Below are 15,114 nucleotides of genomic sequence, written 5' to 3'. Positions count from 1 at the left end.
TGGGGTCCATATCCACAGATCTCTAAAGGTTGCCAGTCAAGTGGATAGAGCTGTGAAGAAGGCCTATAGTGTGTTAGCTTTTATTAACAGGGGGTTGGAGTTTAAGAGCCGTGGGGTTATGCTGCAACTGTACAGGACCTTGGTGAGACCACATTTGGAATATTGTGTGCAGTTCTGGTCACCTCACTATAAGAAGGATGTGGAAGCGCTGGAAAGAGTGCAGAGGAGATTTACCAGGATGCTGCCTGGTTTGGAGGGTAGGTCATATGAGGAAAGGTTGAGGGAGCTAGGGCTGTTCTCTCTGGAGCGGAGGAGGCTGAGGGGAGACTTAATAGAGGTGTATAAAATGATGAAGGGGATAGATAGAGTGAACGTTCAAAGACTATTTCCTCGGGTGGATGGAGCTATTACAAGGGGGCATAACTATAGGGTTCGTGGTGGGAGATACAGGACGGATATCAGAGGTAGGTTCTTTATGCAGAGTGGTTGGGGTGTGGAATGGACTGCCTGCAGTGATAGTGGAGTCAGACACTTTAGAAACATTTAAGCGGTTATTGGATAGGCACATGGAGCACACCAGGATGATAGGGAGTGGGATAGCTTGATCTTGGTTTCAGATAAAGCTCGGCACAACATCGTGGGCCGAAGGGCCTGTTCTGTGCTGTACTGTTCTATGTTCTATGTTGCAGCTTTATAGAACCTTAGTTAGGCTGAACTTGGAATATAGTGTTCAATTCTGGTTGCCACATTACCAGAAGGATGTGGAGGCTTTAGAGAGGATACAGAAAAGATTTACCAGGATGTTGCCTGCTATAAAGGGCTTTAGCTATGAGGAGAGGTTGGAGAAACTTGGTTTGTTCTCACTGGAACGAAGGAGATTGAGGGGTGACCTGATAGAAATCTACAAGATTATGAGAGGCATGGACAGAGTGGATAGTCAGAAGCTTTTTCTAAGGGTGGAAGTCAATTACTAAGGGACACAGGTTTAAGGTGCGAGGGGCATGATTTAAAGGAGATATACGAGGCAGATTTTTTTTACAGAGGGTGATGGGTGCCTGGAACTCATTGCCGGGGGAGGTAGTGAAAGTGGACACGGCAGTGACTTTTAAGGGGCATCTTGACAAGTACATGAATAGGATGGGAATAGAGGGATATGGCCCCCGGGAATAGAGGGATATGGCCCCCGGAAGGGTCGGGGGTTTTAGTTAAGTCGGGCAGCATGGTCGGTGCAGGCTTGGAGGGCCGAAGGGCTTGTTCCTGTGCTGTAATTTTCTTTGTCTTGCAGACTTGCCATAGTCAGCGGGGGTCCATGTGGCTTGCCTGGGACTCTAGCTTGGTCCAGTACTGTTTTTTGGCATCTTTGTGTAGGTCAGGGTCACCTGACCTAAACACCTCAGACCTAGACTTCAGTAAGAAGTGGATATCCCTGTTCATTTCATAGTGGAATTTAAAACTAGGGTTTGCAAATACAGAGTCTTGCGTTTAGTATGGAGATAAGAAAGAAGCTCTCTTCTCCAAGTCTTCGGAATTCTCTCCCCCAGCGATTGGTAGGGGCTGGGTCACTGAGTATATTCAAGGCTGCATTAGACAGATTTCTGTTGACAAGGGAGTTGAGGAATGTGGGGGACAGACAGGAAAACAGATTTAAGGTTACATCATATCAGCCACGATCTTACTGACAGGTAATGTTCCAGGGGCCAAGAGAAAATGCAAGAAAAGCTCAGCAGGCCTGGCAGCATCTGTAAGGTGAGAAAAGAGCTGCCGTTTCGAGTCCAGATGACCCTTTGCCAAAGCTGAAAGGCATAGAAAGTGGGAGATATTTATACTGCAGGATGAGGGAATGAAAGATGAGTCATAGCCACAAAAACAAGGGGAAAGGCTGCTAATGGCAGTCCATGGAGAGAATAGAAGGTGTGAGTGGCCCAACTGCAGAGAAGTTGAAATCAGCGGGTGAACTATGACAGATGAAGATGTGGGGGTGGAGAGTTGGGTGGGAGAGACATAAAATTGAGAAAAAGGGGGAACGGGAGAAAAGGTAAGGAAGGGGGGGGGGCTGGGAAGAGAGAAAAATGAAGAAAGACAATAACGAAATAAAAGGTAGAGAACAGTTAAAAATTAAATAAAATGAAAACAAAGGGGTTAAGGTGGGGTGGAACTAATCATCTGAAGTTGATGAATTCGATATCGAGACCGGAAGGCTGTAAAGTGCCGAGCCGGAAGATGAGATGCTGTTCCTCCAGTTTGCGTTGAGCTTCACTGGAACATTGCAGCAGGCCAAGGACAGACATGTAAGCTTGGGAGCAGGATCGTGTGTTAAAATAGCAAGCAACGGGAAGGTCAGGGTCCTGATTGCACACAGACCGAAGGTGCTCAGCAAAGCGATCACCCATATAGTAAGAAGTCTCACAGCACCAGGTTAAAGTCCAACAAATTTATTTGGAATCACGAGTTTTCGGACCACTGTTCCTTCATCAGGTGAGTCACTCAAATAAACCTGTTGGACTTTAACCTGGTGCTGTGAGACTTCTTACTGTGCCCACACCAGTCCAACACCGGCATCTCCACAACATGGCTCTCCAATATAGAGATGACCACATTGGGAGCAGCAAATGCAATAGACGAAATTGAAAGAGGTGCAAGTGAAACACTGCTAAACCTGGAATGAATGTTTCAGACCTTGGATAGTGAGCATGGAAGAGGTAAAGGGTCCGGTGTTACACCTTCTGCGATTGCACGGGAGGGTGCCATGAGTGACGGGACAGGTGTTGGGTATAATGGAGGAATGAACTAGGTTATCCCGGAGGGAACGGTCTCTGCGGAATGCTGACAGAGGGAGTGAAGGGAAGATGTGTTCAGTGTTGGCATCACGCGATGGAGTTGGCGAAAAAGGAGGATTATGTTTTGTATGCGGAGGCTGGTGGGGTGAAATGTGAGAACAATGGGGACTCTATCCTTGTTCTGGGAGGGAGGGGAGGGTGTGAGGGTTGTGGCGCGAGAGATGGACCGCACGCAGTTGAGGGCCCTGTCGACAACTGTAGATGGGAATCCACGGTTGAGGAAGAAGGAGCACACATTAGAAGCACCACTTTGGAAAGTGGCATCATCGGAACAAATGCGACAGAGGCGAAAGAGCTGAGAGAAAGGGATGAAGTCCTTACAGAATGTAGGGTGCGAACAGCTGTGGGAGTCAGTGGACTTGTAATAGATATTGGTAGATAGTATATTGCTGGGAATGGAGACAGAAAGAAGCAAAGTTGATGAATTTTTCCAGGTCTGGATGAGAACATGAAACAGCACCAAAATAGTCACCGATGTACCAATAAAGGAGTTGTGGGAGGGGACCCAAGTAGGCCTGGAACAAGGAACGTTCCACATACTCCATAAAAAGATAAGCGCAGCTTGTGAGACCACATTTGGAATATTGTGTGCAGTTCTGGTCACCTCACTATAAGAAGGATGTGGAAGCGCTGGAAAGAGTGCAGAGGAGATTTACCAGGATGCTGCCTGGTTTGGAGGGTAGGTCTTATGAGGAAAGGTTGAGGGAGCTCGGGCTGTTCTCTCTGGAGCGGAGGAGGTTTATAAAATGATGAAGGGGATAGATAGAGTGAACGTTCAAAGACTATTTCCTCGGGTGGATGGAGCTATTACAAGGGGGCATAACTATAGGGTTCATTGTGGGAGATATAGGAAGGATATCAGAGGTAGGTTCTTTACGCAGAGAGTGGTTGGGGTGTGGAATGGACTGCCTGCAGTGATAGTGGAGTCAGACACTTTAGGAACATTTAAGCGGTTATTGGATAGGCACATGGAGCACAACAGGATGATAGGGAGTGGGATAGCTTGATCTTGGTTTCAGATAAAGCTCGGCACAACATCATGGGCCGAAGGGCCTGTTCTGTGCTGTACTGTTCTATGTTCTAGGACCCATGCAGGTACCCATTGCTACTCCTTTGATTTGGAGAAAGTGGGATGAGTTAAAGGAGAAGAAGTTGAGAGGTAGAACGGGTTCAGCCAGGCGGAGGAGAGTGGTGGTGGATGGGAATTGTTCAGGCCTCTTTTCAACAAAGAAGCAAAGAGCTCTCAGGCAATCCTGGTGTTGAATGGAGGTGTAGAGAGATTGCACATCCATGGTAAATAGGAGGCGGTGAGTGTGGTGCCCAGAACTGAATGCAATACTCCAATTGAGGCCGAACCTGTGTTTCATAAAATTTCATCACAACTTCCTTGCTTTTGTACTTGATACCCATACTTATAAAAGCCCAGGATGCTGTCTGGTTTATCCACCGGTCTCTCTCAACCTGTCTTACTATCTTCAATGATTTGTATAATGTATACTCAAGTTACTCTGCTTCTGCAACCCCATTAGAGTTGTACTTTAATTCTCTGTGCTCTTTGATTTGATTTATTGTCACATGTATTAATATACAATGAAAAGTATTGTTTCTTCCACGCTATATAGACAAAGCATACCGTTCATAGAGAAGGAAACGAGAGAGTGCAGAATATAGTGTTACAGTCATAGCTAGGGTGGAGAGAAACATAGAAAACTACAGCACAAAACAGGCCCTTCGGCCCCACAAGATCAACTTAATGTAAGGTAAGTCCATTCAAAAGTCTGATGGCAACAAGGAAGAAACTGTTCTTGAGGTGGTTGGTGCGTGACCTCAGACTTTTGTATCTTTTTCCTGATAGAAGAAGGTAGAAGAGAGAATGTCTGGAGTGCGTGGGGTCTTTAATTATGCTGGTTGCTTTTCCAAGGCAGCGGGAAGTGTAGACAGTGTCAATGGATGGGAGGCTGGTTTGCGTGATGGATTGGGCTACATTCACGACCCTTTGTAGTTTCCTGCGGTCTTGGGCAGAGCAGAAGCCATACCAAGCTGTGATACAACCAGAAAGAATGCTTTCTATGGTGCATCTCTAAAGGTTGGAGAGAGTCATAGCGGACATGCCAAATTTCCTTAGTCTTCTAAGAAAGTTGAGGCATTGGTGGGCTTTCTTAACTATAGTGTTGGCATGGGGGACCAGGACAGGTTGTTGGTGATCTGGACACCTAAAAACCTGAAGCTCTTGACCATTTCTACTTCGTCCCCATTGATGTACATAGGGGCATGTTCTCCACTATGCTTCCTGAAGTCGATGACAATCTCCTTTGTTTTGTTGACATTGAGGGAGAGATTATTGTTGCTGCACCAGTTCACCAGATTCTCCATCTCATTCCTGTACTCTGCCTTGTTCTTTCTACCAAACTGAATAATTTCAAACTTCCTTGCATGAAATTACATCTGTTACTTGTCCACCCATTCCACCAATCTATATCCTTTTGAAATTCTACACTATGGTCCTCACAGTTCACAAGTCATAAGAACATAAGAAATAGGAGCAGGAGTAGGCCATCTAGCCTCTCAAGCCTGCTCCGCCATTCAATAAGATCATGGCTGATCTGATAGTGGGTTCAGTTCCACTTACCCGCCCGCTCCGCATAACCCTTAATTCCCTTAATGGTTAAAAATCTATCTGTGACTTAAACACATTTAACGAGGTAGCCTCTACTGTTTCATTGGGCAGAGAATTCCAAAGATTCACTACCCTCTGGGAGAAGATGTTCCTCCTCAACTCTGTTCTAAATTGACTCCCCTGTATTTTGAGGCTATGCCCCCTAGTTCTTGTTTCCATTGTAAGTGGAAATAACCTCGCTGCTTCTACCCTGTCTAGCCCCTTCATTATCTTATATGTCTCTATAAGATCTCCCCTCAGCCTTCTAAACTCCAATGAGCACAGGCCCAGTCTACTCAATCTCTTCTCATAAGCTAACCCCCTCATCTCCAGTATCAACCTGGTGAACCTTCTCTGTACCCCCTCCAAAGCCAATATATCCTTTCTTAAATAAGGGGACCAAAATTGCACACAGTACTCTAGGTGCGGCCTCACCAGTACCCTGTACAGTTGCAGCAAGACCTCCCTGTTTTTATACTCCATCCCTCTCGCGATAAAGGCCAACATTCCATTTGCCTTCTTGATCACCTGCTGCACCTGCAGACTGAGTTTTTGCGATTCATGCACAAGGACCCCCAGATCCCTCAGTAGCATGGACATGCACAGTAGCATGTTGTAATTTTTCACCGTTTAAATAATAGTCCATTTTACTATTATTCCTTCCAAAGTGGATAACCTCACACTTACCAACGTTATACTCCGTCTGCCAGATCCTTGCCCACTGACTTAGCCGATCCAAATCTCTCTGCAGACTCTCCGTGTCCTCCACGCAATTTGCTTTCCCACTCATCTGTGTGTCATCCGCAAACTTTGTTACCCTACACTCGGTCCCCTCCTCCAGATCGTCTATGTATATGGTAAATAGTTGAGGCCCCAGCACCGATCCCTGCGGCACGCCACTAGTCACTGATTGCCAACTGGAAAAACACCCATTTATTCCGACTCTCTGCTTTCTGTTAGATAGCCAATCCTCAATCCACGCTAACACATTACCCCCAACTCCGTGTACCTTTATCTTATGCAGCAACCAAAGAACAAAGAACAGTACAGCACAGGAAACAGGCCCTTCGGCCCTCCAAGCTTGTGCCGCTCCTTGGTCCAACTAGACCAATCGTTTGTATCCCTCCATTCCCAGGCTGCTCATGTGACTATCCAGGTAAGTCTTAAACGATGTTAGTGTGCCTGCCTCCACCACCCTACTTGGCAGCGCATTCCAGGCCCCCACCACCCTCTGTGTAAAAAACGTCCCTCTGATGTCTGAGTTATACTGTAAAAAAAAACTTTTCTTCCAAGTTCATGTTGTTTGCAAATTTTAAAATTGTGCCCTGTAAACCAAAGTCTAGGTCTTACTACGTATCAGAAAAAGCAGGGCATCCAACATCAATCCCTGGTGAGTGCCACAATTAATCTTCCTCCAGTCTAAAGAAAATCATTCAGCACTACTCTGCATCCTGCCACTTAGTCAATGCTACATCCATATTGATACTGTCCCTTTTATTTCACGAGTCTAAATTTGCTCACAAATCTCATGTGCATCAACTTATTAAATGCCTGTTTAACATTCATGTACACCACATAAACACTGGCCTCATCAACCCTCTGTTACCTCTTCAAAAACTCTAACATTAGTAAAACATGCTTTGTTCATTAAAAAAATACCTGCTGACATTCTTTAATTAACCTGCATTTGACCAAAACTTGAGTACTAATGAAAAAAGACACTTTAGAATCATAGGGACATGCCCACTCTGCCCCCTCTCCCCACACATCCACTCTCTGCCCCCTCCCCCCCCCCACACCCACTCTCTGACCCTCCTTCTCTGATACACCCAGTCTCTTTACCTCCTTCCCCCGACATTCCAACACATAGTCACTCCCCTCTCCTTCTGCTTCACCACAGTTGGACAATTAGGCCACTATTGGGCACCCATATTTGAGTAATGCAATAGGGACGATTTGTGGAAGAATGTAAGAGCCATGATAAGAACAAAGGGCGGCATGATGGCACAGTGGTTAGCACTGCTGTTTCACAGCGCCAGGGCCCCAGATTCGATTCCCGGCTTGGGTGACTGCGTGGAGTCTACATGGGTTTCCTCCCGGGTGCTCTGGTTTCCTCCCACAGTCCGAAAGACGTGCTGGTTCAGTGCATTGGCCATGCTAAATTCTCCGTGTACCAGAACAGGCACCGGAGTGTGGCGACTAGGGGGATTTTCACAGTAACTTCATTGCAGTGTTAATGTAAGCTTACTTAAGACACTAATAAATAAAATTTAAACACAGGAAAAGGCCCAATGGAAAAAAAATAACTCTTGATAGGAATCAGTTACTGTTTCAGAATTATGAAAGACTTCAACAGCATGAATAGTAAATTAATGCATTTGTTTGGTAAGCTGTTTATTCTAATTCAGATAAGGTGAAGGATAGCACGAGATCTTAATTTCCATGCCTTTAAGTTTTATTTTGAGACACACGTTACAAACATGCACATCTAAACCCAACAAGGAGTTTTATTCTCTTCCTACATATTGAAGCATAAGTGAAGTTAATATGCACCACCTGAATAAAGTTAAACATGCAACTAATAGACAATTAAGACTCTTGACTCGCTCCCCAATCTACACCCAATCCTTCCTCACCTGTGATGAGTCCTATTCCTGCTTGTGCCTGTGCGGCACGGTAGCACAATGGAGGGCGGCACGGTAGCACAGTGGTTAGCATTGCTGCTTCACAGCTCCAGGGTCCCGGGTTCGATTCCCGGCTCGGGTCACTGTCTGTGTGGAGTTTGCACATTCTCCTCGTGTCTGCGTGGGTTTCCTCCGGGTGCTCCGGTTTCCTCCCACAGTCCAAAGATGTGCGGGTTAGGTTGATTGGCCAGGTTAAAAAAAAATTGCCCCTTAGAGTCCTGGGATGCGTAGGTCAGAGGGATTAGCGGGTAAAATATGTGGGGGTAGGGCCTGGGTGGGATTGTGGTAGGTGCAGACTCGATGGGCCGAATGGCCTCCTTCTGCACTGTAGGGTTTCTATGATTTCTATGATTATGATGAGTAATCTCTAGACTCCAGGTCCAATATAGGTTGCCACCCAGTTCTGTACTAGATATTTAAACTCCCAGCAGCAATACAAATAACCTGTGCCTAACTTATCCTCTTAAACAATGAGAACCTTAGCCACATTGTACTTACATTCTGAAGAAGCTGCTCAAACCAATCGTACCCAGTATCCCTGCATGCAGCAACCTGTAAAATAGATGAAAGACAGCTGTCAACAGTAGTGCCACAAGGAAGCAAACTGTTACTCCACAGTGGCAGCAATCAGGAGCTACACAAAACCTACAACTGATTTCCACAGTAACTTCATTGCAGTGTTAATGTAACCAATGTAACAAATTCCATTTCAATTCTTTTTGGGAAGATAGATACGAGTGGGCTCTTCTGTCCTCCTGATTGTTTCAACAATCAGCTTATTGCTGCTCTGTATTGACACTCCATTTATTTGACCTTTATCTAACAAGATGGTATCAATTTCAGTTTTGAAATCTCCAACTGACTCCCAGCATCCACTGCCTTTTGAGGGAAGTGTTTTAAATTTCCAATTACTGTGTGTCAGTGCTTCCTGACAACGTCCCAACAAAAGCAAACAGAGAAAATAAGACCAGGAGTACGTCATTCAGCCACTCAAGCTTGTTTCATCATTCAATATGATCATGGCTGATCCTCCATGTCAACACCATACTCCCCACACACCTTGGTACCTTCAGAGTCTGAAAACTGACTTCTTTCTTACAATATATTCAGTGATGTGGCCTCTACAGCCTTCTCTGGTAGAGTGTTCAACAGGCTCACCACCCTCTGAGTGAAGAAATTTCTCATTTCAGTCCAAAATACCTACCCCATATCCTGAGACTGTGACTGCTTGTTCTGCACCACCCCCGAGCCAGAGGGATCAACATCCCTGCATCCAGTCTCTAAAGCCCTGTCAGAATGTTACATGTTTCACTTAGATCCCCTCTCATTCTTCTAAACTCCAGTGAATACAGGTCCTGTTGACCCAATCTCTCCTCATATGCCAGTCGTGCCATCCCAGGAGTCAGTCTTGTAAACCATCGCTGCACTCCCTCCATGGCAATAACATCCTTCCTCAGATAAGGAACCCACAACAATATTCCAGGTGCCTTCTCATCAAGACCCTTTAGCTGCAGCAAGACATCCTTGCTCCTGTACTTAAGTCGTCTTGCAATGAAGACAAACATACCATCTGCCTTAACTGCTGCTGTAATTGCATGCTTGCTTTCAATGACTGGTGTACAAAGACACCCAAAACCCTTTGTATGTCAACACTTCCCAATCTATCACCATTTAAATAATACTCTGCCATTCTGTTTCTCTGTCCAAGTGGGCAACTTCACATTTATCCATGTTATACCGCATCTGCCATATATTTTCCCATTGTCAACTTGCCTAAATCACCTCAAAGCCTCGTAACATACTCAGTACTTGCATTCCCACCAAAGTTTCATGGTCATCTGCTAGAGGCGGCTGAGGGACTTCACTGGTGCATTCTGGGGTAAGTCAGCCCAGCAACATCGACTAAGAAGTGGGAAGTGGAAGATCTGGTGTCAAGGAGTGGTACGTTGCCTCCCTGGTGCCAGGGTCCAGGATGTCTCTGAACGGGCAAAAAGCATTCTGAAGGGAGAAGTTAAACAGCTAGAGACCGTGGTACATATTGGTACTAACGACATAGGTAGGAAGAGTGATGAGGTCCTGCAGCAGCGGTTTAGGGAGTTAGAAAGAAAGTTAAAAAGCAGGACCTCTGGGGTTGTAATCTCAGGATTACTCCCTGTGCCACATGCCAGTGAGGCTAGGAATAGAAAGATAGTACAGCTGCACGCGGCTAAACAGCTGGTGTAGGAGGGAGGGTTTCAGATATCTGGATCATTGGGGTCTCTTCCGGGGCAGGTGGGACAAAGGACAGGTTGCATCTAAAGAACAAGAACAATGAACAAAGAAAATTACAGCACAGGAGCAGGCCCTTCGGCCCTCCAAGCCTGCACCGTCCATGCTGCCCGACTTAACTAAAACCCCCTACCCTTACAGGGACCATATCCCTCTATTCCCATCCTATTCACGTATTTGTCAAGACGCCCCTTAAAAGTCACTATCGTATCTGCTCCCACTACCTCCGCCGGCAACGAGTTCCAGGCATCCACCACACTCTGTGTAAAAAATCTGCCTCATACATCTCTTTTAAACCTTGCCCCTCGTACCTTAAACATGTGCCCCCTAGTAATTGACTCTTCAACCCTGGGAAAAAACTTCTTACTATCCACTCTGTCCATGCCTCTCAATCTTGTGGACTTCTATCAGGTCGCCCCTCAACCTCCGTCGTTCCAGTGAGAATAAACCAAGTTTCTCCAACTCCTCCCCATAGCTAATGCCCTCCATACCAGGCAACATCCTGGTAAATCTTTTCTGTACCCTCTCCAAAGCCTCCACATCCTTCTGGTAGTGTGGCGACCAGAATTGAATACTATATTCCAAGTGTGGCCTAACTAAGGTTTGATGAAGCTGCAACATGCCTTGCCAATTTTTAAACTCAATGCCCAGGCCGATGAAGGCAAGCATGCCGTATGTCTTCTTGACTACCTTCTGCAGGTCAAATGGGATGAAGGAGTACAATATAAAGGGAAAGACTCTTAGTACGGTAGAGGATCAGAAGAACCTTCAGAAGGGTCCCTAGGACTTTGAAATCGGCCCCGCAGGTGGAGGAGGTGGTTAAGAAGGCGTATGGTGTGCTGGCCTTTATCAATTGAGGGATTGAGTTTAGGAGTCGGGGGATAATGATGCAGCTATATAAGACCCTCGTCAGACCCCACTTGGAGCACTGTGCTCAGTTCTGGTCGCCTCATTACAGGAAGGATGTGGAAAAGATTGAAAGGGTGCAGAGGAGATTTACAAGGATGTTGCCTGGATGAGTGGCATGCCTTATGAGGATAGGCTGAGGGAGCCCGGTCTTTTCTCCTTGGAGAGACGTAGGATGAGAGGAGACCTAATAGAGGTATACAAGATGTTGAGAGGCATAGATCGGGTGGACTCTCAGAGGCTTTTTCCCAGGGTGGAAATGGCTGCTTCGAGAGGACACAGGTTTAAGGTGCTGGGGGGTAGGTACAGGGGAAATGTTAAGGGAAAGTTTTTCACACAGAGGGTGGTGGGCGAGTGGAATCGGCTGCCATCAGTGGTGGTGGAGGCAAACTCAATAGGGTCTTTTAAGAGACTCCTGGATGAGTACATGGGACTTAATAGGATGGAGGGTTATAGGTAGGCCTGAAAGGTAGGGATATGTTCGGCACAACTTGTGGGGCCGAAGGGCCTGTTTTGTGCTGTAGTTTTCTATGTTTCTCCACTGCATTGCCACTTTCAGTGACCTGTGTACCTGTACACCCAGATCCCTTTGTCTATCAATACTCTTAAGGGCTCTGCCATTTAGTACATATTTCCTATCTGTACTGGACCTTCCAAAATGCATTACCTCACATTTGTCCGGATTAAACTCCATCTGCCATCTCTCTGCCGAAGCCCCCAACCAATCTATATCCTGTTGTATCCTCTGATGGTCCTCATCGCTATCTGCAAATCCACCAACCATTGTGTCGTCCGCAAACTTGCTAATCAAACCAGTTACATTTTCCTCCAAATCATTTATATATATTACAAACAGCACTGATCCCTGAGGAACACCACTTGTCATAGCCTTCCATTCAGAAATGCACCCTTCCACTGCTACCCTCTGTCTTCTTTGACCAAGATGTGGAGATGCCGGCGTTGGACAGAGTAGAGCCTCGAAAGCTTGTGTGGCTTTTGCTACCAAATAAACCTGTTGGACTTTAACCTGGTGTTGTTAAACTTCTTACTGTTCTTTGACCAAGCCAGTTTTGTATCCACCTTGCCAGCTCACCTCTGATCCCATGCGATTTCACCTTCTGCACCAGTCTGCCATGAGGGACCTTGTCAAAGGCCTTACTGAAGTCCATGTAGACAACATCCACTGCCCTACCCTCATCAATCATTTTCGCCACTTCCTCGAAAAACTCAATCAAGTTCGTGAGACAAGACGCCCCTTCACAAAACCATGAGAATTGGTTAGCAGGAAAGAGTAGGAATAAGTGGGTCTTTTTTGAAGTGTCAAGCAGTGATTAGTGGGATTCTGCAGGAATCATGCTTGGACCCCAGCTATTCACGCAATCTATCAATGAATTGGATAAGGAAACCAATATAATATTTCCAAGTTTGCTGATGAACAAAGAACAAAGGGAAGAACTGAGAGAGATCAATATTAGTAGAGAAATGGTGCTGGGAAAATTGATGGATTTGAAGGTGGCTAAATCCCCAGGGCCTTATAATCTACATCCCAGAGTACTTAAGGAAGTGGCTCTACAAATAGTGGATGCATTGGTGGTCATCTTCCAGGATTCTATAGACTCTGGAACAGTCCCTGCAGATGGGAAGATAGCGAATGTCACTCCGTGGTGGGAGATATAGGAAGGATATCAGAGGTAGGTTCTTTACGCAGAGAGTGGTTGGGGTGTGGAATGGACTGCCTGCAGTGATAGTGGAGTCAGACACTTTAGGAACATTTAAGCGGTTATTGGATAGGCACATGGAGCACACCAGGATGATAGGGAGTGGGATAGCTTGATCTTGGTTTCAGATAAAGCTCGGCACAACATCGTGGGCCGAAGGGCCTGTTCTGTGCTGTACTGTTCTAGATGTTCAATATTTAAAAAGGGAGGTAAAGAGAAAATAGGGAATTATAGACCAGTAAGCTTAACATCAGTAGCGGGGAAAATTCTCAAATTCATTATCAAGGGCTTTATAGCAGAGCATTTAGAAAACAGTGGCAGGATCAGACAGAGTCAGCATGGATTTATGAAGGGGAAATCATGCTTGACAAATCTGTAGGAATTCTTTGAAGATGTAACTAGTGGAGTTGACAAGAGGTAGGCAGTCGATGTAGTATACTTGGACATTCAGAAAGCGTTTGACAAAGTGGTTGACAAAGTCCTGCATCAGAAACTATCGTGCGAGATTATCGGCATGGGATTGGAGGAAGTGTATTGAGATGGATAGAAAACTGGTTGGCAGAGAAGAAAGAAAGAGTAGGAATTAATGGATGCTTTTCAAATTGGCAGGCAGTAACTAGTGGGGTGGCACAGGGATCGGTGCTGGGACCTCAGCTATTCACAATATATATTAATGATTTGGATGAGGAAACAAAACGTAACATCTCAAAGTTTGCAGATGATACCAAGTTGGATGGGAGGGTGAACTGTGATGAGGATGCAGAGATCCTTCAGAATGATCTGGACAAGTTGAGTGAGTGGGCAAATCAATACCAGATGCAGTATAATTTGGATAAATGCGAGGTTATTCACTTTGGGGCAGCACAGTGGCTAGCACTGCTGCCTCACGGTGCCAGGGACCCGGGCTCGATTCCCAACTTGGGTCACTGTCTGGGTGGAGTTTGCACATTCTCGCCATGTCTGCGTGGGTTTCCACCGGGTGCTGCGGTTTCCTCCCAGTCTGAAAGACATGCTGGTTAGGCATATTGACGCGAACAGGCACCGGAGTGTGGCGACTAGGGGAATTTCACACGAACTTCATTGCAATCTTAATGTAAGCCTATTTGTGATTAATAAAATAAACATTAAACTTTTGGAAGCAAAAACAAGGCGGCAGATTACCACCTGAATGGCTGTAAATTGGGAGAGGGGAGTGTGCAGCGGGATCTGGGTGTCCTTGTGCACCAGTCACTGAAGGTAAGCATGCAGGTGCAGCAGGTGGTAAAGGCAGCAAATGGTATGTTGGCCTTCATTGCGAGAGATTTCGAGTAAAGGAGCAGGGATGTGTTGTTGCAATTACAGTAAGGAGTCTAACAACACCAGGTTAAAGTCCAACAGGTCTATTTGGTAGCAAACGCCACTAGCTTTCAGAGCGCTGCTCCTTCGTCAGATGGAGTGGAAATCTGCTCTCAAACAGGGCACAGAGACACAAAATCAAGTTACAGAATACTGATTAGAATGCGAATCCCTACAGCCAATCAGGTCTTAAAGATACAGACAATGTGAGGGGAGGGAGCATTAGGCACAGGTTAAAGAAATGTGTATTGTCTCAAGACAGGACAGCGAGTGAGATTCTGCAAGTCCAGGAGGCAAGCTGTGGGGGTTACTGATAGCGTGACATAAACCCAACATCCCGGTTTAGGCCGTCCTCACGTGTGCGGAACTTGGCTATCAGTTTCTGCTCAGCGACTCTGCGCTGCCGTGTGTCGTGAAGGCCGCCTTGGAGAACGCTTACCCGAAGATCAGAGGCTGAATGCCCATGACCGCTGAAGTGCTCCCCCACAGGAAGAGAACAGTCTTGCCTGGTGATTGTCGAGCGGTGTTCATTCATCCGTTGTCGTAGCGTCTGCATGGTCTCCCCAATGTACCATGCCTCGGAACATCCTTTCCTACAGCGTATCAGGTAGACAAAGTTGGCCGAGTTGCAAGAGTAGGTACCGTGTACCTGGTAGATGGTGTTCTCACGTGAGATGATGGCATCCGTGTCGATGATCCGGCATGTCTTG

At 46.1% G+C, this 15,114-nt stretch overlaps 1 protein-coding gene across 10 annotated transcripts in view; it reads right to left on the bottom strand.

The window, feature by feature from the left end:
- Positions 1 to 15,114, bottom strand: part of LOC144495209 (nipped-B-like protein) — a 728,344-nt gene that overhangs the window by 182,895 nt on the left and 530,335 nt on the right. For all 10 annotated transcript variants that reach the window (XM_078215273.1, XM_078215271.1, XM_078215278.1 and 7 more), the window contains one exon: positions 8,676 to 8,729. In XM_078215273.1, coding sequence (XP_078071399.1) covers positions 8,676 to 8,729 — 54 coding nt within the window. The remainder of the gene's footprint in view (positions 1 to 8,675; positions 8,730 to 15,114) is intronic.

The sequence above is a fragment of the Mustelus asterias genome, chromosome 6 (genome assembly GCF_964213995.1).
Source record: "Mustelus asterias chromosome 6, sMusAst1.hap1.1, whole genome shotgun sequence".
Lineage (NCBI taxonomy): Eukaryota > Metazoa > Chordata > Chondrichthyes > Carcharhiniformes > Triakidae > Mustelus > Mustelus asterias.
This window is presented reverse-complemented; position numbering and strand designations above follow the sequence as displayed.